Genomic DNA, 27,803 nt, shown 5'->3' on the forward strand with positions numbered 1-27,803 from the left:
CACACTCAAAACCATACATTACATCTTATAGGAAGGATTATGGCAGAATGCCCAGTTATCTTTAAGCATATGTGGACATATGACTCATCATCTTTAGTTCTTGGGTTATGTAAAGGAGATAGTGAGAAGAGCTGTAATTTACACTAAGCTGAAGTGTTGAGAATATGCACCCAACTCTGCTCTCACCACTGGGATTCCCTTTAGAAGGCTGGGAAGTGCACCCTAAGCCTCAGGGACCATCACGGAAAGAGGGGAAGGAAAGATTGGAAGTGGTCATGGAGGATGGAGGGAAGCAGTGTCTTCTGGACAGGACAGGACCACTGTACTCGAGAACTCAGAGCACCTGTGTTTACGTGAAGAAAACTTGCACAAGTTCAACCAGTTAACATTTTATCATGGGACGGGGAGCTCATGAGCCCCACCCCGAACTGAAGAGCTATGGACAGTTGGTGGTTTCTGATAGAGGACAATCCAGTTTTCCTTAAGGGTGTGACTCCTGGCAGATCAACCAAGTTCTATACTCTCACATCTAGAAGTATATGGGCAGAACCAACTGGAGCTCATTGGTTACACACACATGTGCGCACACATGCATGCACGGGACACAAAGCTGTGAGGAGGAAGAGAGGTGTAGGTGGGCCTGGGAGGACTTAAGTGGTAGCTTTGGGTGGGTGGGATAAGAACAAAATACATGGTATGACATTCTCAAAGAAGTAATAAAAATATTAAAGGTAAAAATATAAAAATTGGTATAAAAGAACTCAAAACACTGGTCATCAAAAAAACCCCAAATAATCCAATAAAAAAATGGGGTACAAACCTAAACAGAGAACTCTCAACAGATGAATCTAAAATGACTGAAATAAACTTAAGGAAATGCTCAACATCCTTAGCCATCATCAGATAATACAAATCAAAACAACTCTGAGGTCCCATCTTACATCTGTCAGAATGGCCAAGATCAAAAATAATGATGAAAGTTTATGCTAGAGAGGATGTGGGGTAAAGGGAACACTACTTCATGCTGGTGTGAATGTTGGATATCAGTATGGCTATTTCTCAGAAAATTAGGAAACAACCTAATTCAAGATCCAGCAATACCACTTTTGGGTATATACCCCCAAAATGCTTAATCATACCACAAGGACATGTGCTCAACTATGTTCATAGCAGCATTATTTGTCATAGCCAGAACCTGGAAACAACCTAAATGCCCCTTGACCGAAGATTGGATAAAAAAAAAAAAAGTGGTACATTTACACAATAGAGTACTACACAGCAGAAAAAAATAATAACACTTTAATATTTGCAGGCAAATGGATGGATCTAGGAAACATCATACTGAGTGAAGTAACCCAGACCCAGAAAGACAAATATCATATGTATTCACTCATAAGTGGCCTTTACACATAAAGCAAAGAAAGCCAGCCTACAATTCATAATTCCAGAGACCTAGATGACTAAGAGGACCTGAAGAGAGATATGAATGAATCTAATCTACATATGAAGTAGAAAAAGACAAGATCTCCTGAATAAATTGGGAAAGTGGGGATTATGTGAAAGGGTAGATGGGGAGGGAGAGGAGTAGAGGGGAGCAGAAAAAAACATATAGCTCAATAAAACCAGTAAATAAAAGAGAAAAGAAAAATATAAAAATTTTAAAAATGGAAGTTGAAAGTCATTTAACTACATATTAACAAAGCAAAGGAAATCAGAAAGTTTGAAGGTTATTCAAGTTGTGTTCTTCATTGCATTTTGAGTGTATTTGCTCAAGAAAGCCCATATAGGGTGAATCTTGGAGGCTATAGCCCCAACAAGCTGAAATACTTAGTGCTAAAAGCATTATCTCCTCCCAGAGGGAGGTTTAGGATAATGCCACTGAACCCTCAGATTCATGCAGTAGCATGGGAGGATTTGCCATATCCTGATAGAGTCACAGACTTCCACATGGCTTCATAGGCAGGCACAAATGTAAGCATCGCTTCCTCGACACAGGTTAGTAACATGGGAAAGGGCATTTGTTCTCATTGTGGGCTCACCTCATCTGAGAGACCATCCCCCAATATCCAAGACTAATTTAGCAAATTTCTCTCCCCAGCTGGTCCCTCTTTGTCCACCCTATCATACTTTGAATTATTTTATAGCATTCCTAGTATATATATTTATCATTTTCCGTGTCTCTCATTGTAATGGAAATTCCATGAAAACAGAAGCTTTCTATTGTTTACCTCTGTATCTAGAAAGAATCTTATATAGTAAACATTACATGCATGTGCACCCCACACTAGCTCCATTCACATGTTCAGGCCCTAGCATCCAATGCATTTAGGGACAGGATTTTAAGGAGGTACTTTGTAAATGAGGTCCCTAAAGGTGGGGCCCTACTCTAGTGTGACTGCTCTACTTCTAAGCAAAGTAAGAAACATCTTGATTCCCATCCACAGAAGACACATGGACATGACAGACATGCTGACTCTGGAGAGAGGCCTTGGGAGAAATCAACTACATCAATGCTTTTATCTCATACCTTCAGCCTCTAGAACGAAATAATTAATTTCTGTTGGTTAAACAAATTTCCTTAAAGTTCATAGCATTTTATTACAGCAGCCAACTAGCACACCAAGCTTTCTGGAATTTTTCTGCCTGTACAGGTTATTTTGAAAAATCAGTTTTCCACAAGGGACAGCTTATGCTATGGAAAAAAAGAACACTCATACATTGCTGGTGGAAGTGCAAGCTTATAAATCACTATGGATATCAGTGTGACAGTTCTTTAGGAAGATAAGAATCAATCTACTTCAAAACCAGCTATACAACTCTTGGGCATATCCCCAAAGGATGCATCATCCTACCACAGAGACAGTTGCTCATCCATATTCACTGCTGCTCTGTTTGTAATAGTCAGAAATTGGAAACAATCTAGATGCTCCTCAACAAAAGAATGGATAAAGATGCGGTGGTTCATTCAATACATGATGCAGTATTATTATTATTATTTTTTTTTTTTGGTTTTTTATCGAGACAGGGTTTTCCCTGTAGTTTCTAGAGCCTGTCCTGGAACTAGCTCTTGTAGACCAGGCTGGCCTCGAACTCAGAGATCCACCTGCCTCTGCCTCCCGAGTGCTGGGATTAAAGGTGTGCACCACCACCGCCCGGCCATGATGCAGTATTATTTAAACATTAAAAATGACATCACGAAATTAGTAGGGAAATGGATGAAACTAGGAAAAAAATCATCGTGAATGAGTTATGTTAGACACAGAAAAACAAATATGGTATGTATTTGTGTATATTTTGATTTTAGTTGTTAAGTCAATGAATGATAACCAAGCTACTATCCACAGAACCACAGATGGTAGGTATAGAGCAATGGACTAGAGGGAACTAGAGATAAATCTCACTGGGAAAGGCAAATAGAATAGAATTTTGTGGACATATGGAGGATGGAATAGGAGGATCAAGTGGGAATGGGAAATGGAAGGGTGTACTGGGAAAGAAGTGAGGAGAGACAGCTAAATTTAAGGGCCATTGGAGGGGTATTCTGGAAACCTAATATGGTTAAAGCCTCCTAAAATATATGCATGTATGAAGGTGATCTAAATGAAATGGTCAAATAAACAGGAAGACAGAGATTCAACAAGGTCCTATTGCTGAAGACACTATTGATATAGCTCATTGAACATGAAGGTGTGAAACTGCTGCCTACAGAGAGCCTTCACCCCATGTCCTAGTGTCTTTGCATAGGAAAGCACTCTGCACACCATCAAAAGAGAAATGTAAACAGCAAGCCATCCAGAAACCCTTCATCTACAATGGTGAACTACCTGCAAGATATGCTAGGGTAACGGTGGCACAAAGCTTGTGGGGGTAACCAGCCAATAACTGACCTGACTAAAAAACTAAAAAAGATGGAAATCATGCTTGACACAGCTTGGGTGACTAGAAAGCCCAGAGACCTAGGGTGAAGTCAAATAATGCCATTTGAAAAAATAAAAAAGAAAATGTAGAGATAAAATGACTGCTAATGATATAAATGACTCCTAATGTCATAAACATCTTACATTTATCATAAGAAATAAGTGGTCTCACATACCAGTATTCCAACAACTGTTTGCTCATATTATGCTGTAATTTCCTATGCAGAAGATCTAACAAGTAGACCCAGCTGGCATGCTGCCCCAATGCCTTGCCTAACATTGGCTGAAGCTGTCAGTAACTGCTCATAGGAGCACACCCAGGAACTAAAAAGAGAATGTTCGGGATGCTGACAGCAAACAAAGCTGGGTGCGGCCTGTAGAGAGAGTGGGCTGCTGCAGATTATCAGATGGGCAAAGATGCCCGGGTTATGAACTGGTGAGGCTCGGACCCAGATCGTGGGGTATTAAAGACAAACATTCTCCCATTGTCCCCAGCCTACCTGAAAACTGGCAGATCTGATAAACATTTCCATAAAACTGCAGGTTTCAAGATCAGCGTATAAAACCAATAACTGTTCTATATACCAACAGTCTACTGGCCAAGAAAGAAAAATGCACTGACAACAGCTTTGGAGAAGTTGAAATACCTAGGAATAAACCTATTGAAGAAGGTGAGAGACTTCTGCAATAAAATCTTTAAGCCACTGGAAAAAATAGGCAGAAGAAGACACTAGACAAAGAAAATCTTCTACAATTTATAGGCTGAGCAAAATCAACAATGTGGAAATGGCTGCATTGCCAAAAGCTATCTGGTGATTCAATGAAAAATCAATCAAACTTCCAGTGACATTCTTCACAGAAAAGTAAAAATATAAAAAAATATTATATGGAAATACAAAAGATAGTTAAAGCGAATCCAAGCAGGAAAAACAAAACCAAACAAACAAAACAACAATGAACAAACAAACCACTGCTGAAAATAAAAAATACCTGACTTCAAATTATACCTCAAAGCCACAGTGACAGGAAGCACAGCACTGACACAGAACAGCCACATATATTTTTCCACAGAAGATACAGCAGACCCAGAAAGAAGCCCACACAAAACAGCCATATCTATCTATCCACAGAAAATACAGCAGACCCAGAAAGAAGCTCACACAAAAAAGCCACATATGTTTATCCACAGAAAATACAGCAGACCCAGAAAGTCCTCTTAGCTTCTGAGAAAGGGTTCAAATTACACACTGGAAATAAAATGGCTTATTCAATTGCTGGGGCAGATGAAAAGTGTAATCCACCTACAGAAGAGTGAAATCAGATTCACATCTCGCATCCTGTGCAAAAAATCAATCCAAATAGATCAAAGGCCTTCATCTAAAACTTGGAATGTTGAGACTGCTAGAGTAAACTATAGGGAAAATACTTCAACATGCAGGATTTGGAAAATTTCCTGAAAAGGACTCCAATAGTTTAGGAAATAATCCCCAAAACTGATAAATGAGATTGCATGAAATTAAGGGGAGTTTGCAGAAGGAGCTATGAGCAGACACCATAGACGCTTTGCCAGCTTCAGTTCAGATGGAAAAGTCATATCCAGATCATAGAAAAAAGCTAAACTTCCAAAGCTTTAATTGCCAATCAATAAATGGGCTAAAAAAGTGTTTTCAAAACAAGAAACACAAGTGGCCACTCAACATTTTGAAAGGTGTTTAACACTAACAGCCATTAGGGAAATGCAAATTGAAAAGTACTTTGAGATTCCATCTGACCCTAGTCAAAATGGCTGTCATCAAGGGGGAAAAAGACAAATGTTAGTGAGGAGTGGGAAAGAGGGATCTACAGTCACGCTTGGTGGAGGAGCAAACTGCTCAGCCAAACTTGGAAATCAGTATGAAGGTTTCTCAGAAAAGGGAGTTCTCCCCCTCCCCTTCTCCCTTTACTTTTCCCTCTCCCACTCCCACTTTACTCAGGAGATTTTGTCTCTTTCCCCTTCCCAGTGGGATTCATATGTCTTAGGGTCCTCCTTGTTACCTATCTTCTCTGGGGTTGTGAACTGTAGGCTGGTTATCCTTTGCTTTATGTCTAATATCCACTTATGAGTAAATATATATTGAACTGGGCCCTCTGAATGTGGATGACAGTTCTGTGGCTTGGGACCACTGGCAGTGGGATAAGGATTTATCTCTAGGGCATCTACTGGCTTTTGGAGCCCATTCCCTATGGAGGGATACCTTGCTCAGTCTGCATATGGGGTGCTGGGGTACTTGATTCTGCCTCAAATGGTGTGACAGACTTTGTTGACTCTCCATGGGAGGCCTTACCCACTCTGTGGGGTGGGGGGTGGAGTGATGGAAGACTCTCATTGGTTAATAAAGAAACTGCCTTGGCTTTTTGATAGGGCAGGATTTAGATAGGTGGAGTAGACAGAACAGAATGCTGAGAGAAGGGAAGTTAGTAAATTGCCCTGCCTCTGCTCTCTGGGACAGATACAATGGAGCCAGCTGCCAGGTCAGACATGCTGAATCTTTCCCGATAAGACACCACTTGTGGTGTTACATAGATTATTATATATGGGTTAGTCAAGATGTGAGTAAGAGGCTGAAACTAATGGGCCAGGCAGTGTTTAAATGAATACAGTTCGTGTGTTGTTATTTCGGGGCATAAGCTAGCCAGGCGGCTGGGAGCTGGGCAGAATACAGCCTGACACTCATCACTACAGTGGAGGATGGGGGGTGCGGGGAGAAGAGAGGAACAGGAGGAGGAGATGGAGGGGGAACTGGGATTGGTATGTAAAGTAAGAAAAAAACTGTTAAAAAGAAAAGGAAAAGAAGTAGAGCCATCTTTTGACTTAGTTACACTCACTGCCCTGTATCAGACCATAGAGAGACTAGGATATCCATATTTATCATTGTATTATTTACAATAGCAAGGGGATGGAACCAGCCTAGATGTCCATCAATGGGTGATGGACAAAACTGTGCTACATATACACAATGGAATTTTATGTAGCCATAAAAAATGAAGTCATGAAATTAGAAGAAAATGGGATATATTTGGAAACCTTTAGTTAAGATAAGCTCGCCTCTCAGACAAATATTAAGTGTTTTCTCTCATATGTGAATGCAAATGTCTATTTTTTTGTGGGAGTAGTTTCAAGATAGGGTTTCTCTGTGTAGCCCTGCCTGCCCTGGAATTTGCTCCATAGACCAGGCTGGCCTTAGACTCAGAGATCCATCCATCCACTAACTCTGGAGTGCTGGAATCAAAGGTGAGTGCCACTACCACCCAGCTCTTAGTTTTTATATAATATAATATGGTTACCTAGAAAGGGACTCCACTCTCAGCAAAGTTTGCATGAAAAAGTCATCATAAACTCATTGCTTTATGTGCTAATTAAAAATAAAATTACAACATTCATATGGAACTATGCTAATTTTACATTTCACTGTAATTACCTTTATTAAAAACTTTAGAAGTATCTGGTGATGGTGGCTCATGCCTTTAATCCTAGAACCTGGAAGGCAGAGGCAGGTGGGTTTCTGAGTTTGAGGCCAGCCTGGCCTACAGAGTGAGTTCCAGGACAACCAAGGCTACACAGAGAAAAACTGTCTTGAAAACTCAAAACCAAAACCCAAACAAACTAAACCAAAACACAAAAACATTGGAAGCTTAAAATGAAATCAAATGAGCAAAACAAGTACTAAAAATTCTCATATCACATTGAAGGTGTTGCTCAATTTCATCCACAAAGGAAAAACAGACTATGTGGGCAGTATGCTTTTGGAGATGAAGGGCTGTCCTCCAGCCTTGACCCTCATACTCTGAACCTGGGAGGCCTGTGTGAGTCGAGGGAGGGAACAAGAGATTCCCATCAGGAGCTGCTCAGGGGCTTCAGAGAATGATTTGGTCGGATATAAGCTTTTATACTCACTGGGTAAAACATTTAAAGTCTGTTTTGATATAGTCTCAAACAATCTCTAAACCTTATTGGAGTATTTAAAAACAAAGATTTGTTCATCAGAGGCTCCTAAATGTGTAGACAGAGGTTTCTGTCCCTCTTGGTCCTGCAGCCGTTCAGTCCCAGAGAAACACACAGAAGCTTATATTAATTATTAACTATTTGGCCTATTGCTCAGGCTTATTACTAACTACCTCTTGCAACTTAAATTAACCCATAATTCTTATCTATGTTTAGCCATTAAGGCATTATCATCTTGCTTCCTCTGCTTCTGACTGGTGACTGCATCTCTGCCTTTTCTCTTCCCAGAATTCTCCTAGTCTGGTCATCCTGTCTATACTTTCTGCCTGGCTACTGGCCAATCAACATTTTATTAAACCAATATGAGTGACAAATCTTTAAAGTATACACGAGCATTTTCCTACAGGATTAAGTGCATTTCACTGTCTCAATAATTAAATGAAATGCTTAACTGGGTGTGGTGGCACACACCTTTAATCCCAGCACGTGAGAGGTAAAGGCAGGTGGATCTCTGTGAGTTTAAGGCCAATCTGGTCTACAGGGCAAGTTCCAGAACAGCCAGAGGTAGAAAGTGAAACCCTGTCTTAAAAACAAACAAACAGGAGCTCCCTCTGCAGGCTTGTCTCTGTTTCTCCCGTCCCTGTCTCTCCCAAGCTTTCCCTAGCATTCTCAGGTGTCCTGCTCCTGTTCTAAGGCCATCCACCCAAAGGGGTCAGACTCTGGCCTCCAGGCAGGTCTGAGGATTCCTGCAAGGGAGTGCGGGCTTTTTCAGATTGTGACGCAAGGAATAGGTCCTCCTCTGGCACTGGGGAGATCAAACCAGTTTCAGTCACAGCAAAGATTGGTCTAGGACACCAAGCGCCTCCGGGCTCCTTTTGAAGGAAGAGATGGGCAGGCGCCAATGCAGGAGCTCCTCCAACAATATGAAAGGCAACATGACATCACCACAACCCAGACATCCCGAAACAACAAGAATTGAACACCCTACCCCAGAAGATATAGAAGAAACCGACCTTAAACAGTACTTTATGAAAATAATAGAGGACCTTAAACAGGAGGTAAAAAACTGCCATAAAGAAATGGAGATGACAAACAAAAAGGTAGACAAAATAAATAAATCTCTCAAAGATACCCAAGAAAAACAAGAAAAACAAGAAAAAGCAATCAAACAGGTAAGGGAAACAGTACAAGACCTGATAAATGAAATGGAGGTATTGAAGAAAACACAATCTGAGGGACGACTGGAAATGGAAACTCTGAGTAAACGAACAGAAACTTCAGAGACTAGTATTTCCAACCGAATACAAGAGATGGAAGAAAGAATCTCGGACTCTGAAAATACTATAGAGGAAATAAACTTACAGATTAAAGAACTAAACAAATCTAACAAATTCTTAACACAAAACATTCAGGAAATCTGGGACACCATGAAAAGACCAAACCTAAGAATAATTGGGGTAGAAGAAGGAGAAGAATTACAACTCAAAGGCCCAGAAAACATATTCAACAAAATTATAGAAGAAAACTTCCCCAACCTAAAGAAGGATGTTCCTATGAAGGTACAAGAAGCCTACAGAACACCAAATAGACTGGATCAAAAGAAAGCATCCCCATGCCATATAATAATCAAAACACAAAACATACAGAATAAAGAACAGATATTAAGAGCTGCAAAGGAAAAAGGTCAAATAACATATAAAGGGAAACCTATCAGAATTACACCTGATTTCTCAATGGAAACCATGAAAGCCAGAAGAGCTTGGATAGATGTGCTACAGACACTAAGGGAACATGGATGCAAGCCTAGACTACTATACCCAGCAAAGCTTGCATTCACCATTGATGGAGAAAACAAGATATTCCAGGACAAAAACAGATTTAAACAATACGCAGCCACAAATCCAGCCTTGCAGAAAGTAATAGAAGGAAAATCACAAACCAAGGAGTCCAACAACACCCACAATAACTCAGGCATCTAGCGACCCTTCACCAGCAAAACTAGAAGAAGGGAAACACACAAACTCTACTACTAAAAATGACTGAAGTTAACAACCACTGGTCATTAATATCACTTAATATCAATGGACTCAATTCACCTATAAAAAGGCACAGGCTAAGAGACTGGATACGAAAACAGAATCCAACATTTTGCTGTTTACAAGAAACACACCTCAACCACAAAGACAGACACCTACTCAGAGTAAAGGGTTGGGAAAAGGTTTATCAAGCAAATGGCCCTAAGAAACAAGCGGGTGTGGCCATACTAATTTCCAACAAAATTGACTTCAAACTAAAATCAATCAGAAGAGATGGAAAGGGACACTTTATACTCATAACAGGAAAAATCCATCAGAATGAAGTCTCAATCCTGAATATCTATGCCCCTAATATAAAAGCTCCCCTTATGTAAAAGAAACACTTCTAGAACTCAAGGCAGCCATCAAACCACACACACTAATAGTTGGAGACTTCAACACTCCTCTCTCACCAATGGACAGGTCAATCAGACAGAAACCTAACAGAGAATTGAAAGACTTAATGGAGGTAATGAACCAAATGGACTTAACAGACATCTATAGAACATTCCATCCAAATAGGAAAGAATATACCTTCTTCTCTGCGGCTCATGGAACCTTTTCGAAAATAGACCATATACTTGTTAACAAAGCAAACTTCCACAGTTACAAAAAAATATTAGTAACCACCTGTGTCTTATCGGATCACCATGGATTAAAATTAGAATTCAACAACAATGCTACCCCCAGAAAGCCCACAAACTCATGGAAACTGAAAAGTCAACTACTGAACCACACCTGGGTCAAGGAAGAAATAAAGAAAGAAATTAAAGTCTTTCTTGAATTTAATGAAAACAAAGACACAACATACTCAAACCTATGGGACACAATGAAAGCAGTGCTAAGAGGAAAGTTCATAGCACTAAGTGCCCACTTAAAGAAAACGGAGAAAGCACTCATTGGTGACTTAACAGCACACCTGAAAGCTCTGGAAAAAAAAAAGAAGCAGACACACCTAGGAGAAGTAGAAGACTGGAAATAATCAAACTGAGGGCAGAAATCAACAAAATAGAAACACAGAAAACAATCCAAAGAATCAATGAAACAAGAAGCTGGTTCTTGGAGAAAATCAACAAGATTGACAAACCCTTAGCCAAACTAATCAAACGGCAGAGGGAGAACACACAAATTAATAAGATCAGAAATGAAAAGGGGGACATAACCACAGACACAGAGGAAATTCAGAGAATCATTAGATCTTACTACAAAAGCCTGTATGCCACAAAATTGGAAAATGTAAAAGAAATGGACAGTTTTTTAGATAAATACCATATACCAAAGTTAAACCAGGACCAGGTAAATGCTCTAAATCGTCCTGTTAGTCGCGAAGAATTAGAAACTGTTATCAGAAACCTCCCTACCAAAAAGAGCCCAGGACCAGATGGTTTCAATGCGGAATTCTACCAGAACTTCCAAGAAGACCTAATACCTATACTCCTTAAGGTATTTCATAATATAGAAACACAAGAGTCACTGCCAAATTCCTTCTATGAAGCTACAGTTACCCTGATACCTAAACCACACAAAGACTCAACCAAGAAAGAGAATTACAGGCCAATCTCACTCATGAACATTGACGCAAAAATTCTCAATAAAATACTGGCAAACCGAATCCAAGAACACATTAGAAAAATTATCCATTACGATTAAGTAGGCTTCATCCTAGAGATGCAGGGCTGGTTCAACATACGAAAATCTATCAATGTAATCTATCATATAAATAAACTGAAGGAAAAAAACCATATGGTCATCTCATTAGATGCTGAAAAAGCATTTGACAAAATTCAGCACCCCTTTATGATAAAGGTCTTGGAGAGATTAGGGATACAAGGGTCATTCCTAAATATAATAAAAGCTATTTACAGCAAGCCGACAGCTAACATCAAATTAAACGGAGAGAAACTCAAGGCTATCCCACTAAATTCAGGAACATGACAAGGCTGTCCACTCTCTCCTTATCTCTTCAATATAGTGCTTGAAGTTCTAGCAATAGCAATAAGACAACATAAGGGAATCAAGGGGATTCAATTTGGAAAGGAAGAAGTTAAACTTTCATTATTTGCAGATGATATGATAGTATACATAAGCGACCCCAAAAACTCCACCAAAGAACTCCTACAGCTGATAAACTCCTTCAGTAACGTGGCAGGTTACAAGATCAACTCCAAAAAATCAGTCGCCCTCCTATACACAAAGGATAAGGAAGCAGAGAGGGAAATCAGAGAAGTATCACCTTTCACAATAGCCACAAATAGCATAAGATATCTGGGAGTATCTCTAACCAAGGAAGTGAAGGATTTATTTGACAAGAACTTTAAGTCTTTGAAGAAAGAAATTGAAGAGGATACCAGAAAATGGAAGGATCTCCCCTGCTCGTGGATTGGGAGGATCAACATAGTAAAAATGGCAATTCTACCAAAAGCAATCTATAGATTCAATGCAATCCCAATCAAGGTCCCATTAAAATTCTTCACAGAGATTGAGAGGACAATAATCAACTTTATATGGAAAAACAAGAAACCCAGGGTAGCCAAAAAAATCTTATACAATAAAGGTACTTCTGGAGGCATTACCATCCCTGACTTCAAACTCTATTACAGAGCTACAGTATTGAAAACAGCTTGGTATTGGCATAAAAACAGAGAAGTTGACCAATGGAATCGTATAGAAGACCCGGATCTTAAACCACAAACCTACGAACACCTGATTTTTGATAAAGGAGCCAAAAGTACACAGTGGAAGAAAGAGGGCATCTTCAACAAATGGTGCTGGCATAACTGGATGTCAACCTGTAGAAGAATGAAAGTAGATCCATATCTATCACCATGCACAAAACTCAAGTCCAAATGGATTAAAGACCTCAATATTAATCTGAACACATTGAGCTTGATAGAGGAGAAAGTGGGAAGTACTCTACAACAAATGGGCACAGGGAACCATTTCCTATGCATAACCCCAGCTGCACAGACATTAAGGGCAACATTGAATAAATGGGACCTCCTGAAGTTGAGCAGCTTCTGTAAAGCAAAGGACATTGTCACTAAGACACAAAGGCAGCCTACTGACTGGGAAAGATCTTCACCAACCCTGCAACTGACAAAGGTCTGATCTCTAAAATATATAAGGAACTCAAGAGACTAGACGGTAAAATGCCAATTAACCCAGTTAAAAAATGGGGCGCTGAACTGAACAGAGAATTCTCAACAGAAGAAGTTCAAATGGCCAAAAGACACTTAAGGTCATGCTCAACCTCCCTAGCTATCAGGGAAATGCAAATTAAAACAACTTTGAGATATCATCTTACACCTGTCAGATTGGCTAAAATCCAAAACACCAATAATAACCTTTGCTGGAGAGGTTGTGGGGTAAGGGGTACACTCATCCATTGCTGGTGGGAATGCACACTTGTGCAACCACTTTGGAAAGCAGTGTGGCGGTTTCTCAGGAAATTTGGGATCAACCTACCCCAGGACCCAGCAATTCCACTCTTGGGAATCTACCCAAGAGATGCCCAATCATACTACAAAAGCATATGCTCATCTATGTTCATAGCAGCATTATTTGTAATAGCCAGATCCTGGAAACAACCTAGATGCCCTTCAGTGGAAGAATGGATGAAGAAACTGTGGAATATATACATGCTAGAATACTACTCAGCGGTAAAAAACAATGACATCTTGAATTTTGCAGGCAAATGGATTGAAATAGAAAACACTACTCTGAGTGAGGTAACCCAGACCCAAAAAGATGAACATGGGATGTACTCACTCATAATCGGTTTCTAGCCTTAATTAAAGGACATCGAGCCTATAAATTTGGGATCCTTGAGAAGATAATAGGAAGGTGAACTCCCAAAAAAAAGATATAGTAATCCTCCTGGATATTGGAAGTAGACACGATCGCCAGGCAAAATTGGGAACTTGAGGGTTGGGCGAGACTGGGCCAAGGGAAGATGGGGAGAGAAAAGAAGGGGAGAATGGGGGGAGCTTGGAGGAATGGGATGCTTGGGATACAGGAAGGGTGGATATGGGAGCAGGGAAGCATATATCTTAATTTAAGGAGCCACCTGAGGGTTGTCAAGAGACTTGACCCTAGAGGGGTTCCCAGGTTTCCAGGGAGACGCCCCCCAGTTAGTTCCTTGGGCAGCTGAGGAGAGGGAGCCTGAAAAGGCCAGTTCCTATAGCCATACTGATGAATTTCTTGCATATCACCATAGAACCTCCACCTGACGATAGATGAAGAAAATGACAGAGCCCCACATTGGAGCACCGGACTGAGCTCCCAAGGTCCTGATGAGGAGCAGAAGGAGAGAGAACATGAGAAAGAAAGTCAGGACCATGAGGGAACCTCCAGCTGGCGATAGATGAAGAAAATGAATGAGCCCCACATTGGAGCACTGGACTGAGCTCCCAAGGTCCTGATGAGGAGCAGAAGGAGAGAGAACATGAGAAAGAAAGTTAGGAACGTGAGGGGTGCGTTCACTCATGGAGACGGTGGGACAGATCTAATGGGAGATCACCAACTCCAGTTGGAATGGGACTGATGGATCATGCGACCAAACCCGTCTCTCTGAATGTGGCCAACAGCGGGGGCTGACTGAGAAGCAAAGGACAATGGCGCTGGGCTCTGACTCTTCTGCATGGACGGGCTCTGTGGGAGCCTTCTCAGCTTGGTTGATCACATTCCTGGACCTGGGGGGAGTTGGGAGGACCTTGGTCTTAGCATGGAGTAGGGAACCCTGATGGCTCCTTGGCCTTGAGAGGGAGGGAGGGGAGGTTTGGGTGGAGGGGAAGGGAGGGAAGGGGAAGAAGGAGGGGAGGGAAGGGGAGGAGGAGGGGAGAGAAAGGGGAGGAGGAGGGGAGGAGATGGAAATTTTTTTTAAAAAAAGAAAAATAAAAAATAAAATAAAAAAAAACAAACAGACTGACTGACAGACAGACAAACAAAAAACCCAACGCAAACCAACCAATCAACTAATCCAATAAAAGAACTATAAAATGCTTTTTATTAATTGGAAAGTTAAAATAATACAAAAATTACCACCAATATGCCACAGTTTAAGAAGGAAAAAATTAGTGCATATAGAATAAGTCATCCTTCAGCAAAACAACTTTTAGTCTTTATAAAAAAGGTTTGTTTTGAATCACCCACACAGTTTTTAAGATTAGACTACTGATTTCTATCACCTACACATTTTTTACATCAGATAACTGATTTCTTTTACTTTACAATATTAAAAAGTTTGAAATGTAGGCATTACATATTGAGTGCATTTTTATTCTTCGTAAGTGCTATAAATTATGTGGTGAAGCCTATGCTAGAAATGTATAACACTCTAGGTCATCAACAGCTGGAGACAAAGTTATCTATATTTCTTTCCACAGGAGCAGATAGAACAGTGATTTTTAATTTATTGTTTCAATATGTACTTTACTTTTTTGCTTGTAAAACAGCTCAATTTTCAGCTCTCACCCACATTGGCTTTTAAATGCTATAGGTAATGGTTTATCTATGTGTAAAAACAAATATAAACACATCATGTTAAAAGACAACTTCAGTCCAGTTAATGTGTTGCTTGAATGCATGAAGAAAGATCATCCAAAGTGTTGGGAGGTATATGTGAACACAGCGTAGGTTTTCAGTATTTTAAAACAATGGCTCGCTAGCACCATGTACCTATACTGAGAAGTGTCCAGTGGTTCTTAGGAATGGTGGCATTTATTCTGATTCAAGCTGTGGTTGATGTACTTTCCCTCAATTTGAAATGTAAATGAGTAGGGAGGCTTTATCCATTGTGTGTGTATTCTACACCACACTGAGCACACAACAGTATAAAAATTAAGTCAGAGGACAAAACCCACTCCAGTGCCAGCACGGAGAATTTTTGACAAAGGGTACACATTTCTAACATGGCAAATGTGATTACACACCACTCAGACTGCCTAACACCCTTGATTCTTGTTGAGTTCTTTCTCATATGAAAGAAAATCATAACACACGCACACACAGCACAAATAAAACCTTGGCTATTTCTTGTAGAAATTCAGATTGAGGGCTCTTACAGGATAGTGGCTTCTCATTGAAAATCAGATAATGTCTTTGCTGCCCTAGGCTCTATCAACCAAGAGCCTTTTGGAAAATAAAAAAGCTAAGAGTGTGTCGATTACACAAGTGTCACAGGGAAGGCAAGGATGAGTACTGAATCTATAGGACTCTGATAGAATTGGGAAGACCGTGTGCTCTCAGCTGAGCTCCTGAGAAAAATTTCAGCAGCACATTTGAACAAGATTATACAGGGCGTTCCTCTACTGACTGTCCTTTGTTTCCAGGGAGGGGATCTAGGTGACTAAGAACTGTTTCATGTTGCTGTTTTCAGATAGCATTGACTTAAATGTTCTTAAAATCAATATATACACATATAAATGTGTTCTAGATCCAGGGAAGTATAAAAGCTCTAAATACTATGAAATATCATATGCTAAAAATCGTCCAGGACAAACAAGAAAATCAGTGTTACCATAGACTAGATGAAAAACAAAAGAAAGGGATATGAGTTATGGATGCTCTGCATGGATTTCTAAGAGATCCTTAGATATTTAATCAATGTCCACAGAGAAGGAGGTTAGGAAGAGAAAGCGGCATGGCTGCCAGGGTGACAGCACAGGCCATTAATTCATCGGATGGATGATGCATCAGGATGCACTGTTCCCGTACAGTAAGTCCAAAGACAAACAAGCTTTACTTTTTTCAAACTTTGATGGGTTCTGTATTGAGGCAATAGAGCAAAATGACATTAATTTAATAAATATGTAAAATGTGTTATATGGTCAGCCTCTGAAAGCACTAAAATAAGATGATCTTAGATATCAGAGTTTATGGCCAGGTGAAAAAGTCCATACCAAGAGTAAGGCTGGAGCCATTTCATGTAGTAGGGAGGCTGACACAGACACTGTGCACTAAGAATGTCAAGCTGTGTGATGGGGAGTGAAATGAAAGGCGTGCGGAGCATGCTTTCCTGGAGCTTGGCAGTGAGGGCAATAGAATGAAGGTGTTGGCCATAGACACAGAGTAAGAAAGGCTTTAAGTCCTCTATTTGGTCTTGATTTTAAGGTGATTTAATAATGTATCCGGGCACTGGGAAGATTCCAATGGACAGAGGTGTAGAGGGGTTCAGGAGAGGGTTAGGAAGATCAAGACACTGAATATCCACCAGAACCTGAAAGGGTATAGCGGAGGGAGAACTAAACACATGAAGATAGTGTCTTCAATCTGTGTGCTTTTCTTGGACCAAAAAGTGTCAAGATGGAGAAGTTTTCTTTTGTGACCACTGCTTCAGACTGCAGTTTGGAAATGAAGTCTGTCTAAGTCTGAAACCTTTAAATAAAAGGCTCATGTTCTTTCAGTTTGCATATGTGAATTAAAACATCAGTGTAATCAGTCAACACACAGCAAGGTAACATAGTTGGAAGGTGACACATGGCATGAGGACTGATGGCAAGTGTGGGTCTTCTGGGTTTAATGAATGAACAGTCTTAAAATGAGAGTATGTCAAATGAAATTCGAGGGAGTCCGTGCTTTCTCTGTGCAAAAATATTGTTGGAGCTGAGCCATAAATTGCACATTGTACCTGACAAAATTACTGCTTCGTGTCATTTGCACAAAACCCATTATCTTGGATTTTGTTGGCCTGGATACTCGGATTCAAAATTTTTTTTCAGAATATAGGAGTATTTATTTTTATGACAGTTATCAAAAATATAAATATCCAGAAATAAGACAACTAGAAATATACTTTAAATAAAATATTAAAATTAATGTACTACTAATGACACATGCAGTAACGTACCAATCTTTAAAATATAAAACAAAGCAGGATGTTAAAAGAAATCCAAGACGCATGATAAAACATACTTAAAATTTAAGAACATGAGCCAGGCTGTGGTGGCGCAAAAATATTGTATAATACATGTAGGAACACGTTAGAAAATGGTTATCAGCATTAATTACCATACGAGAATAAGAGTGAACCATCTCATTGTATTCTGTATTACTAGAAATTACTGCTTTCCCTGTGATAAACATATTTACATATTTAATTTTGTTTTTTGAGTCAGGGTTTCTCTGTGTGGTTCTGACTATCCTGGAACAGAGATCCGCCTACCTCTAATTCAAAATTTTAATATACTGTAGTTGAATACTGAAATTTCAAACAGAATTCCAGCAATGCAGTCTAAAAAATAAATACTTGTAGACAAAGAATATGTCTTTGTTTGCAGAAGCCCAAAGTGGCTAAATTTTAAAGAAAAGTGCACAAGTCTTGAGTGAAGGATTTAGAATGTCACCTGTCTAAGTCACATTAAATTCACACCGTATCTTTTGTTTGCATTTTTACTACAGGCATGGAGAAAAGTAATATTTTCCTTGTCTTTGAATGTTGCAACATAAAATGTATGGTTCAGGTACTGTTTACCCTATGTAATTATGCACTAACACACACATATGTATCTTTGGAATCCATACTTCAACTTACCTGCTCCCATGCGAACACGTGCTGATTAAAATAATACTGAATCTGTTCATTTGCAATGTTAATGCACAGCTGCTCGAAGGAATTTTTCTTGAAATTTTCAAAGCCGAATATATCAAGAATGCCGATGCTTAGCTCCTCATCCCCACTGGAAGTATTAAAGAAGTGTTTGTTCAGTTATTGCTCATTTCCTTAGGAGGCAATGCAAAGCAGAGCATCTTGGGATTCGTATTGGTGATAGAGTTAATTAAACAAGTCTCTCCACAGAAAACAAAGATAATGGAGATATAATTAATTTTAGTATGTGCATACAGCAGTATTTTCCTTACTAAAGAGCCCACTCCCATGTTTTTATACACCTAAAGAGAAGTCCTTCCATGGGTTTATCATAGCCCTGTGTGAGTCCAACATCATAGAACCTGGCTTTTACACAGCACTGCAAACACACAGACAACCAAAACTTTACCAGGAAAACAAAAATTCTTTTCAAATTTAAAATGTTTAACTTCCAATGTCTTAATTATTCTCAAAGAACTGTTATTTATTTTTTTTTACTTATTTGCTTATTCATATTTACATACAAATCAAATGGCAACCTAGAGAAAGATGCGAGCATGTAGGGATTCATCTTGTAGTTAAATATTTTAATCCACTTGTGGTGCCACACATCTGTATTCTCAGCACTGAGGAGACAGAGGCAGGAGACTGACAGTTCAAGTCTGGGATGCACAGTGGTATCCTGTTTCAAAAACAATACAAACCAACCCAAGGGGAAAAAACAAATAAGTGAATTTCAAAATACAATTGAATACTATTTTACACACGAATTATTTCAGATTTACATTTCTTTCTGCTATCATATGTTGCTGGTTCTGTACACCAAAAATTTGATAATTGATTGAAACTTTTGCTTCTTTCAGTAAATAGGTAGACTGATGTAATTTTTATGTGTACTTTAAAAATGAAACTACAAAATGTTCCCTTTGGGTTTACCCATTAGTGTAAGCGATGCTCAGTGTTATGTGCTGAAAATGTGGGACTGACAGCCAGAATCTGCACGTGCTCCCACACTAGGAGAGAATCTGCGTGTGCTCCCACACTAGGAGAGAACCTGTGTGTGCTCCCACACTTGGAGAGAATCTGTACGTGCTCCCACACTAGGAGAGAATCTGCGTGTGCTCCCACACTAGGAGAGAATCTGCGTGTGCTCCCACACTAGGAGAGAATCTGCGTGTGCTTCCACACTTGGAGAGAATCTGTACGTGCTCCCACACTAGCAGAGAATCTGCAAGTGCTCCCACACTAGCAGAAAATCTGCGTGTGCTCCCACACTAGGAGAAAGTGATTGACTCAGAGCTCAGAGTCATGGATTGTAGGTGTCATGTATCTATAATCCAATACTTAGGAGGCTATGATAGGAGAATCTTGAATTCTAGGCCATACCGGGGTGCACAGTAAGACTGCCTCCAAGAACAAGAAATCTTAGTGACTGACTTGACAGAACTAAACTAAACTATCACAACAGGTCTTGGTTCAGTTTTTAAAAAGACTAACCACAATTAAAATAACTCTAAATCTTGGCTAGTTATGGTTCATGTAAGAACAATTATTATTTAGCAGACATGCTATAATGGGAATTTTTTTTTAGCACATCACCCTTCTGGGTACCATCTAGTGCTAAACATGTGGACAAGAGTTAAGAAAGTGATGTCAAGAACTCTGATTATCTTGGTTACATCACGTGGAATATACAAATATAAAAACATTACTGGAGGTTTCCAGTGTTTATAAGATGCTTAACATCATACAGATGGCCACTAATGAGCAAAAAGCCATTTTGATATTTAGTCATTCTGGGAAAACTGCATTATGATCTAAGACTCAACTTAATAGGGACTGGGGAGGTTCAGGGACGATTGTGATGGTGACGTTCAGGGTGTTAAGACCATGGGGGCAAAAATGGGCAATCCAGACAACTTAGATATAAAATATGATGTAGGATGGATTTTAGTGAAAAATAATGAAAAACTGCATATGTGAAAAGTGTATAAGCTGATCTTTTATACTTTGTATCTACATCTATCTATCTATCTATCATCTATCTATCTATCTATCATCTATCTATCTATCTATCTATCTATCTATCTATCATCTATCTATCTATCTATCTATCTATCTATCTATCTATCTATCTATCTATCTATCTATCTATCTATCTATCTATCTATCTATCTTCATCATCTATCTATCTATCTATCTATCTATCTATCTATCTATCTATCTATCTATCTATCCCCCTACCCATCTATCTATCCAATATACTTAGCTACAAATGAAGATAAGATCATCTTAATGTAGATGTCCACCTTGCTTTTTCACATGCAGCATTTCTAAAATTCCTATGACCTATGGCAGAAAGAAACTTCAGATAAAATGTGAGAACTTTCATCTCTGCAGATCCAGTCAATGGTGGCTGGGATTCGCTTTCTTCCTACTCTGAAGTTCTAGGAGAACAACAGACACAAGGTGTGGGAGCTTGTATCCAGGTTATGGTGACTATTATCTACCATGCTCTTGCTCATTTCAGAATCAAACTTCTTTGGAAGCCACAGCACCTCTTCCTGCATGGTGCAATGAGAGTTCAACGAAAGGAAAGTTTTACTTTGTAGTCATGTTTTAATTTAAGCCCAGAAGCAAAAGCAAAGAACTGCTTGACTGACATTATACAAGTGCAAAATGGTACACACTTCATGGTACACAGCCTAATTAAGAGAACATTTGACTTGATAATATGATGCCATGCTTAAAATCCCTTTCTACATGATTACTAACATTGCTGCAGTTTTTGTTACAGCAATCAAGATATTTCATAGTTACATGGAATGATAATGTGACGCTGCTACTAGGAGATGGAGCATATCCGTAGGAACACAATTTCAATAATTAAATTAAATAATCAGAAACATATTCAAAGGGACATGCACAAATCCAAAACAGACATACCACCTAACTTTTGCAGAAAACAGATGTATAAAACATTTATTTACCTTGGCGATGTGTCATGTTTGAGTAAACTGTTAATACAATTGACTATCCAGCTAAAGAGACGTCCATATAAAGTTTTAGACATGGCATCCCGCACATCAGTAGCTTTTTCTACTGTGTTGGGTCGTATAATCGTTTCTCCTCTGGTGACCACGCAGTGGGAGGTAAGAGCTTCTTGTAGCTCATCTGCCTGAATGCAGAGCAAAGAAGCTGCTGCAAAACCAACAGATTATTGTTAGGAAGCAGTGAAAATGACTCTATTTTCAGAAAACAGAGATGGCTGAATTCAACTGCAGTACCTGACATGGCATAAATACATGACTGTTTCATGGCATCTGAATTCAACAACTGCAGCACCTGACATGGCATAAATACATGACTGTTTCATGGCATCTTAATTCTACTGCAGCGCCTGACATTGCATAATACATGACTGTTTCATAGCATCAAAGCCACCATTCAGCATTAGTCTCCCTGCCTCTTCCCGATCGCTCTCTTCCTGCCACCCCTAGCCAAAGAGTGGCTGCTGCATGGTACAATGCAACACAACCAAACTGAACTATGGAAACAGCTGCACAGGTGTGCAGCTACTTATGTGACATCAACTCTAATTTCACCAAATTGTGCTAAATATTTTAAAAGCACAATGAAAAGGTTTGGTAGACCTTTGATATGATTATGTGATTATGCCTATGTTATGAAAAATACTTTGAATACAAAGTTTCAGTCTCAATGCCTTTATCCAGAGGACAGGAAAGCCAATCAAGAAATTTAATTGGGAGGAAAGAGGAAAGAAAAGGAGGGAAAAGGATGGGAAATGAGATAGAGGTAGAAGAAAGAGGAGGAGAGGAAGATAAAATGGGGTGTTGATGGATGACAGGGAGCGGATAGAGAGCCCATGGATATATGGGCTAAGTGGTTCCTGAATGAGGATTACTCTAGTAAATGATGGGGAGGTCACTTGGATCAAACAGGAAGTGACCATGTCATGAATGACTTCTTTTTATCAATGATGTTACATTATTATTACTTCTCTTTTAATAATCTACTATCTTATGTGTCAATTATATTATTTTATACTTGAAAAGTCAGAGCATGCATTATCAAGGTTTCCAGGTACATAGCAATCACTATGTCAACCTCAGACAACTGCTTCAGTTCTATTACAACCTGCTTCCAAAGCCACACTTGATACAGAAAATAGGTATCTCAAAGGCAGGTCTGGATCAATTATATAAGTAAAATGAAGGAAAAATGAATACATAAAATTTAGCATCATGATTCTCTAGGCTGTGAATTTAATTCACAACAAATAAGGGATTATGGAATGTATGCCAATATTAAAAATAAAGAAACATACAGAATATATTCTAAACAGGAAAAACTATGTCATTGGAGAAGATCAGTTGGATGCCTTAAATTATTGGAACATTTTATCAAGTTCCACTGTTAAGTTTGATTTGGAACAAGAATGATGTGTGTCTCTTGTATGGAAAATGAAAAATTAATTAACCTATGACAAATGAGTCAATGGAATTCAAACAGTAAAAAACACAACAATGGATACAGGTTATAAATACTAGAAGACAATTTTAATTCTTTTTTGTACAGGTCAACTACATCTTATCAATATTTTCTGCATTTTCATATTAAAACACAATATCTTACATAGTCATAAAAGCTTGGTTTCTGAAAATATAGTTCATGGTAATCATTTTGCATGTGTAAAGACTTTTTCTTAGTTGACTTTTTTTTTTAGTTCTTCAAGACAGGGTTTCTCTGTGTAATTCTGAAAGTCCTGTAGACCAGGTTGACCTTGAACTCAGACATCCCCCTGCTTTCCAAGTGCTGGGACTAAGGGCATGCACCACTATGCCTGGCTTGATAGCTGGTTTTTACAGCTTCTATACAACCGAGTCTGAGCATTCTTTGTGAGAGCTACATGAGTAGAAGTGTTAGAAATTATCCCCACATGACCCAACATAAGCTATGAAAGAGAGAGTTCAGTCTTGAATGGAAGGCAATAAAACTCACAGTTCTCCAGAGCTGTGTGATTGCAGATGTAGCTCTTGTCCATCTGGTACTCAGTTGCCACAGAGGAGAATTCAATGTTTCCAACATTCAAGATTGCAGCGAGCACACTATACACACTTCCAAGTTGCTAAAATATATCACAGAAATAGTAGCATCAAATGTAGTCTACAGCAATATGAGGACTATGACTGAGAACAGAAGGAGGAAAAGCCTTGGATTCTAGCACAAGAAGGTCACTCTTCATATGGTGATGCCAGACGAAGACCCAGTCAGGCAAGGATTCAAGCAGGCTCAGCCTCGTTCATTATTTTGACTTTGGAGATGAGCATAAAGCTGTTTCCTTGTGAGCGCTTAGAATATTTTATAAATGTTAGTATAAATGAAAATAGATAGGAGGAGCACTCCTCAGAGGAAGTAGAAATATTCTTTAGGTTATAGATATTCTATCCATGTGAACTTTAGAATACAGTGTTGTTTTATCACATGTACATTTTCTGCAGGCCATCTTAGACATGAGGTTAGTGTGTGGACTGAGGGAGAGTCTGGAAAGAAGAATTAAGAGATCCCAGTATCCAAATCCAAGGAGGCATGATGCTTAAGACTAGGCGTAAGACTATAGACTACAGTCCAGAGTTCTCATAGTATTCATTACTATTTAACATAAATTCTTAATGCTCAGGAACACACAGGCACACATGCAAGCTTGTATGTGATTCTCTCTGAAGACACTGGGCGGGGGGGCTTATCAAGGTATGTCTGCAAGTCATGGTATTATTCCAACTACCTTCATGGTACAGGAGACCCAGAAGACAGCAAACCATGACCCCAACTTAGCAAGCCTTGCAGCTATATCAAAGATGCTTTTCCCCAGGTCCAGGCATCTTGAAGCTATATTGCTTGCTGGTACATGAGGCCCAGAAGAGAGCAAACCACGACCCCAACTTAGCATGCTTTGCAGCTCTACTGAAGAAGCCTAGCCTCCGGTCCAGGCATATCTGTGACTGAGGGAGAAGTTGAACTGTTCACAGCATAAAAACCAACTTGTCTGTCTACCCAACTACCTATCTTCAGGGCTGACAATTACCAAATGGCTTAAAGTAATTTGTGTTCTGTAGTAAGCAAAACATTTCTCCTTATGTATAAAGTCAGAAAAGTTTGATAGATCTAAAAACTTTGCTTGGACTTTGAAAGAACTGGAATTTGAAGCCTGTATCTTAGCTCCCAGAATGCATGTTCCTTTTCCACTGAGGAAGGAGAGCAGCGTGGAGGAATGGACAACTTCCACAGTTCCATGGACCTAGCCCAACTCCAGCACTACTTTCTCTTTACCTGTGGGATAACATACAACTACATGCAATTCCATGTATCACAGATACTTCTGAGTCTGAAAATATCAAAATAAGAATAAATTCACCAGGCATAGATTCTGGCACTTCAGGGAAAAAGTTTGCTTTTTTTGTTTTGTTTGTTTTGTTTTTAATAAAGAAATGAGATAATAGGAGACTGTATACATTCTAAAGGAATTCTGTGAACTTTCAAGTGTGTTAGTAGCTCATAGGTCTTGATATATTTTGTCTCATTTAATTTCTACATACTTTTTTTGGATATAGGTGTTAATATACTGTGAACATAAAACCATTGCTTGGGATTGGCAAGATGGCTTAGTGAGTAAAGATGTTTGTTGCCAAGTCTGACAGCTGGAGCTCAATCTCTGGACCAATACCATCAAGAAAGAACCAGTTTCCTTTTCTCATTGTTTTTATTGAACTATATTTTTCTCCATTCCTCTCCTTTCTTCTCCTCCCCCCTTTTACCCTCTCCCATGGTCCCCATGCTCCCAATTTACTCAGGAGATCTTGTCTATTTTTACTTCCCATTTAGATTGGATCTATGCATGTCTCTCTTAGGGTCCTCTTTGTTGTCTAGGTTCTCTAGGATTGTGAACTGTAGGCTGCTTTTTCTTTGATTTATGTCTAAAAGCCCCTTATGAGTGAGTACATATGGTATTTGTCTTTCTGGGTCTGAGTTACCTCACTCAGTATGATGTTTCTAGATCCATCCATTTGCCTGCAAATTTCAAGATGTCATTTTTTTCTGCTGTTTAGTACTCCATAGTGTAAATGTACCACATTTTTCTCTTCTCCAGTAGAGAGGCATTTAGGTTGTTTCCATGTTCTGGCTATGACAAATAATGCTGCTGTGAACATAGTTGAGCACATGTCCTTGTGGTACGATTGAGTATCCTTTGGGTATATGCCAAAAAGTGATGTTGCTGGGTCTTGAGGTAGGTTGTTACCTAATTTTCTGAGAAATTGCCATACTGATATCCAAAGGAGCTGTACCAGTTTGCACTCCCACCAGCAATGGAGGAGTGTTCCCTTTATTCAACATCCTCTCCAGAATAACTTGTCATCAGTGTTTTTTTTTTCTTTTTTCTTTTTTGGTTTTTTGAGACAGGGTTTCTCTGCAGCTTTTTTAGAGCCTGGCCTGGAACTAGCTCTCGTAGACCAGGCTGGCCTCGAACTCACAGAGATCCGCCTGCCTCTGCCTCCCGAGTGCTGGGATTAAAGGTGTGCGCCACCACCACCCGGCTGTCATCAGTTTTTTGATCTTGTCAATTCTTACAGGTGTAAGATGGAATCTCAGAGTTTTTTTTTTTTTGATTTGCATTTCTCTGATGGCTAAGAATGTTGAGCATTTCCTTAAGTGTCTTTCAACCATTTTAGATTCCTTGTTGAGAGTTCTCTGCTTAGGTCTGTACTCCATTATTTTAAATTGGATTATGTGTTCTTTTGGTGTCTAATTTCTTGAATTCTTTGTATATTTTGGAGGTCAGACCTCATCTGATGTGGGGTTAGTGAAGATCTTTTCCCATTCTATTGGCTGTCATTTTGTCTTGTTGACCGTGTCCTTTGCTTTGCAGAAGCTTTTCAGCTTCAGGAAGTCCCGTTTATTAATTGTTTCTCTCAGTGTCTGTGCTTCTGGGTTATATTTAAGGAGTGGTCTCCTGTGCACAACTATCTTAACAGCTAAGGTGATGGCGCTCAGGGAAGCGTGGTGCTTCGTGTGATGCTGGAAAGAGCTTAATTTCTTTTTTTTCCCCATGGTTTAGTTTTTTGTTTTTTTAAATTTCCATCTCCTCCCCTCCTCCTCCCTCTTCCCTCCCCTCCCCTCCACCCATACCCCCCCTCCCTCTCCAGGCCAAGGAGCCATCAGGGTTCCCTACTCTATGTTAAGACCAAGGTCGTTCCAACTCCCCCCAGGTCCAGGAAGGTGATCGACCAAGCTGAGAAGGCTCCCACAGAGCCCGTCCATGCAGAAGAATCAGAGCCCAGCGCCATTGTCCTTTGCTTCTCAGTCAGCCCCCACTGTCGGCCACATTCAGAGAGTCCGGTTTGGTCGCATGTTCCATCAGTCCCATTCCAACTGGAGTTGGTGATCTCCCATTAGTTCTGTCCCACCGTCTCCATGGGTGAACGCACCCCTCACGGTCCTGACTTTCTCATGTTTTCTCTCCTTCTGCTCCTCAAATGGATGGAAATAGAAAACACTATTCTGAGTGAGGTAACCCAGACCCAAAAAGATGAACATGGATGTACTCACTCATAATCGGTTTCTAGCCATAATTAAAGGACATCGAGCCTATAATTTGGGATCCTTGAGAAGATAATAAGAAGGTGAACCCCCCAAAAAACATATAGTAATCCTCCTGGATATTGGAAGTAGACACGATCGCCAGGCAAAAATTGGGAACTTGAGGGTGGGGCGAGACGCGGCCAAGGGAAGATGCGGAGAGAGAAGCGTGAAGGGGAGAATGGGGGTAGCTCGGAGGAATGGGTTGCTTGGGATACAGGAAGGGTGGATATGGGAGCAGGGAAGCATATATCTTAATTTAGGGAGCCATCTGAGGGTTGTCAAGAGACTTGACCCTAGAGGGGTTCCCAGGTTTCTAGGGAGATGCCCCCAGTTAGTTCCTTGGGCAACTGAGGAGAGGGAGCCTGAAAAGGCCAGTTCCTATAGCCATACTGATGAATTTCTTGCATATCACCATAGAACCTCCACCTGGCGAGAGATGAAGAAAATGACTGAGCCCCACATTGGAGCACTGGGCATAATTTCTTTCATAAATATTTTTTGATCTCAACTAAAATTCTGGCTGAGAATCCAAAGAAACCATGTCAGCCTGTTACTTTAGACTATCATAGGAAATGTTTTTAAAAAGT

General features: G+C 39.7%; 1 protein-coding gene across 1 annotated transcript in view; it reads right to left on the reverse strand.

The window, feature by feature from the left end:
- The window catches only part of Myo3a (myosin IIIA), a 180,268-nt gene that overhangs the window by 62,143 nt on the left and 90,322 nt on the right, over positions 1–27,803 (reverse strand). Inside the window, exons 16-18 of the mRNA XM_038334855.1 lie at positions 23,581–23,707; positions 21,549–21,759; positions 18,505–18,649 (exon numbers count right to left, since the gene is read on the reverse strand). Of these exons, the coding sequence (XP_038190783.1) occupies positions 18,505–18,649; positions 21,549–21,759; positions 23,581–23,707 (483 nt within the window). The remainder of the gene's footprint in view (positions 1–18,504; positions 18,650–21,548; positions 21,760–23,580; positions 23,708–27,803) is intronic.

Source organism: Arvicola amphibius, chromosome 6, assembly GCF_903992535.2.
Source record: "Arvicola amphibius chromosome 6, mArvAmp1.2, whole genome shotgun sequence".
In the NCBI taxonomy this organism is placed as follows: domain Eukaryota; kingdom Metazoa; phylum Chordata; class Mammalia; order Rodentia; family Cricetidae; genus Arvicola; species Arvicola amphibius.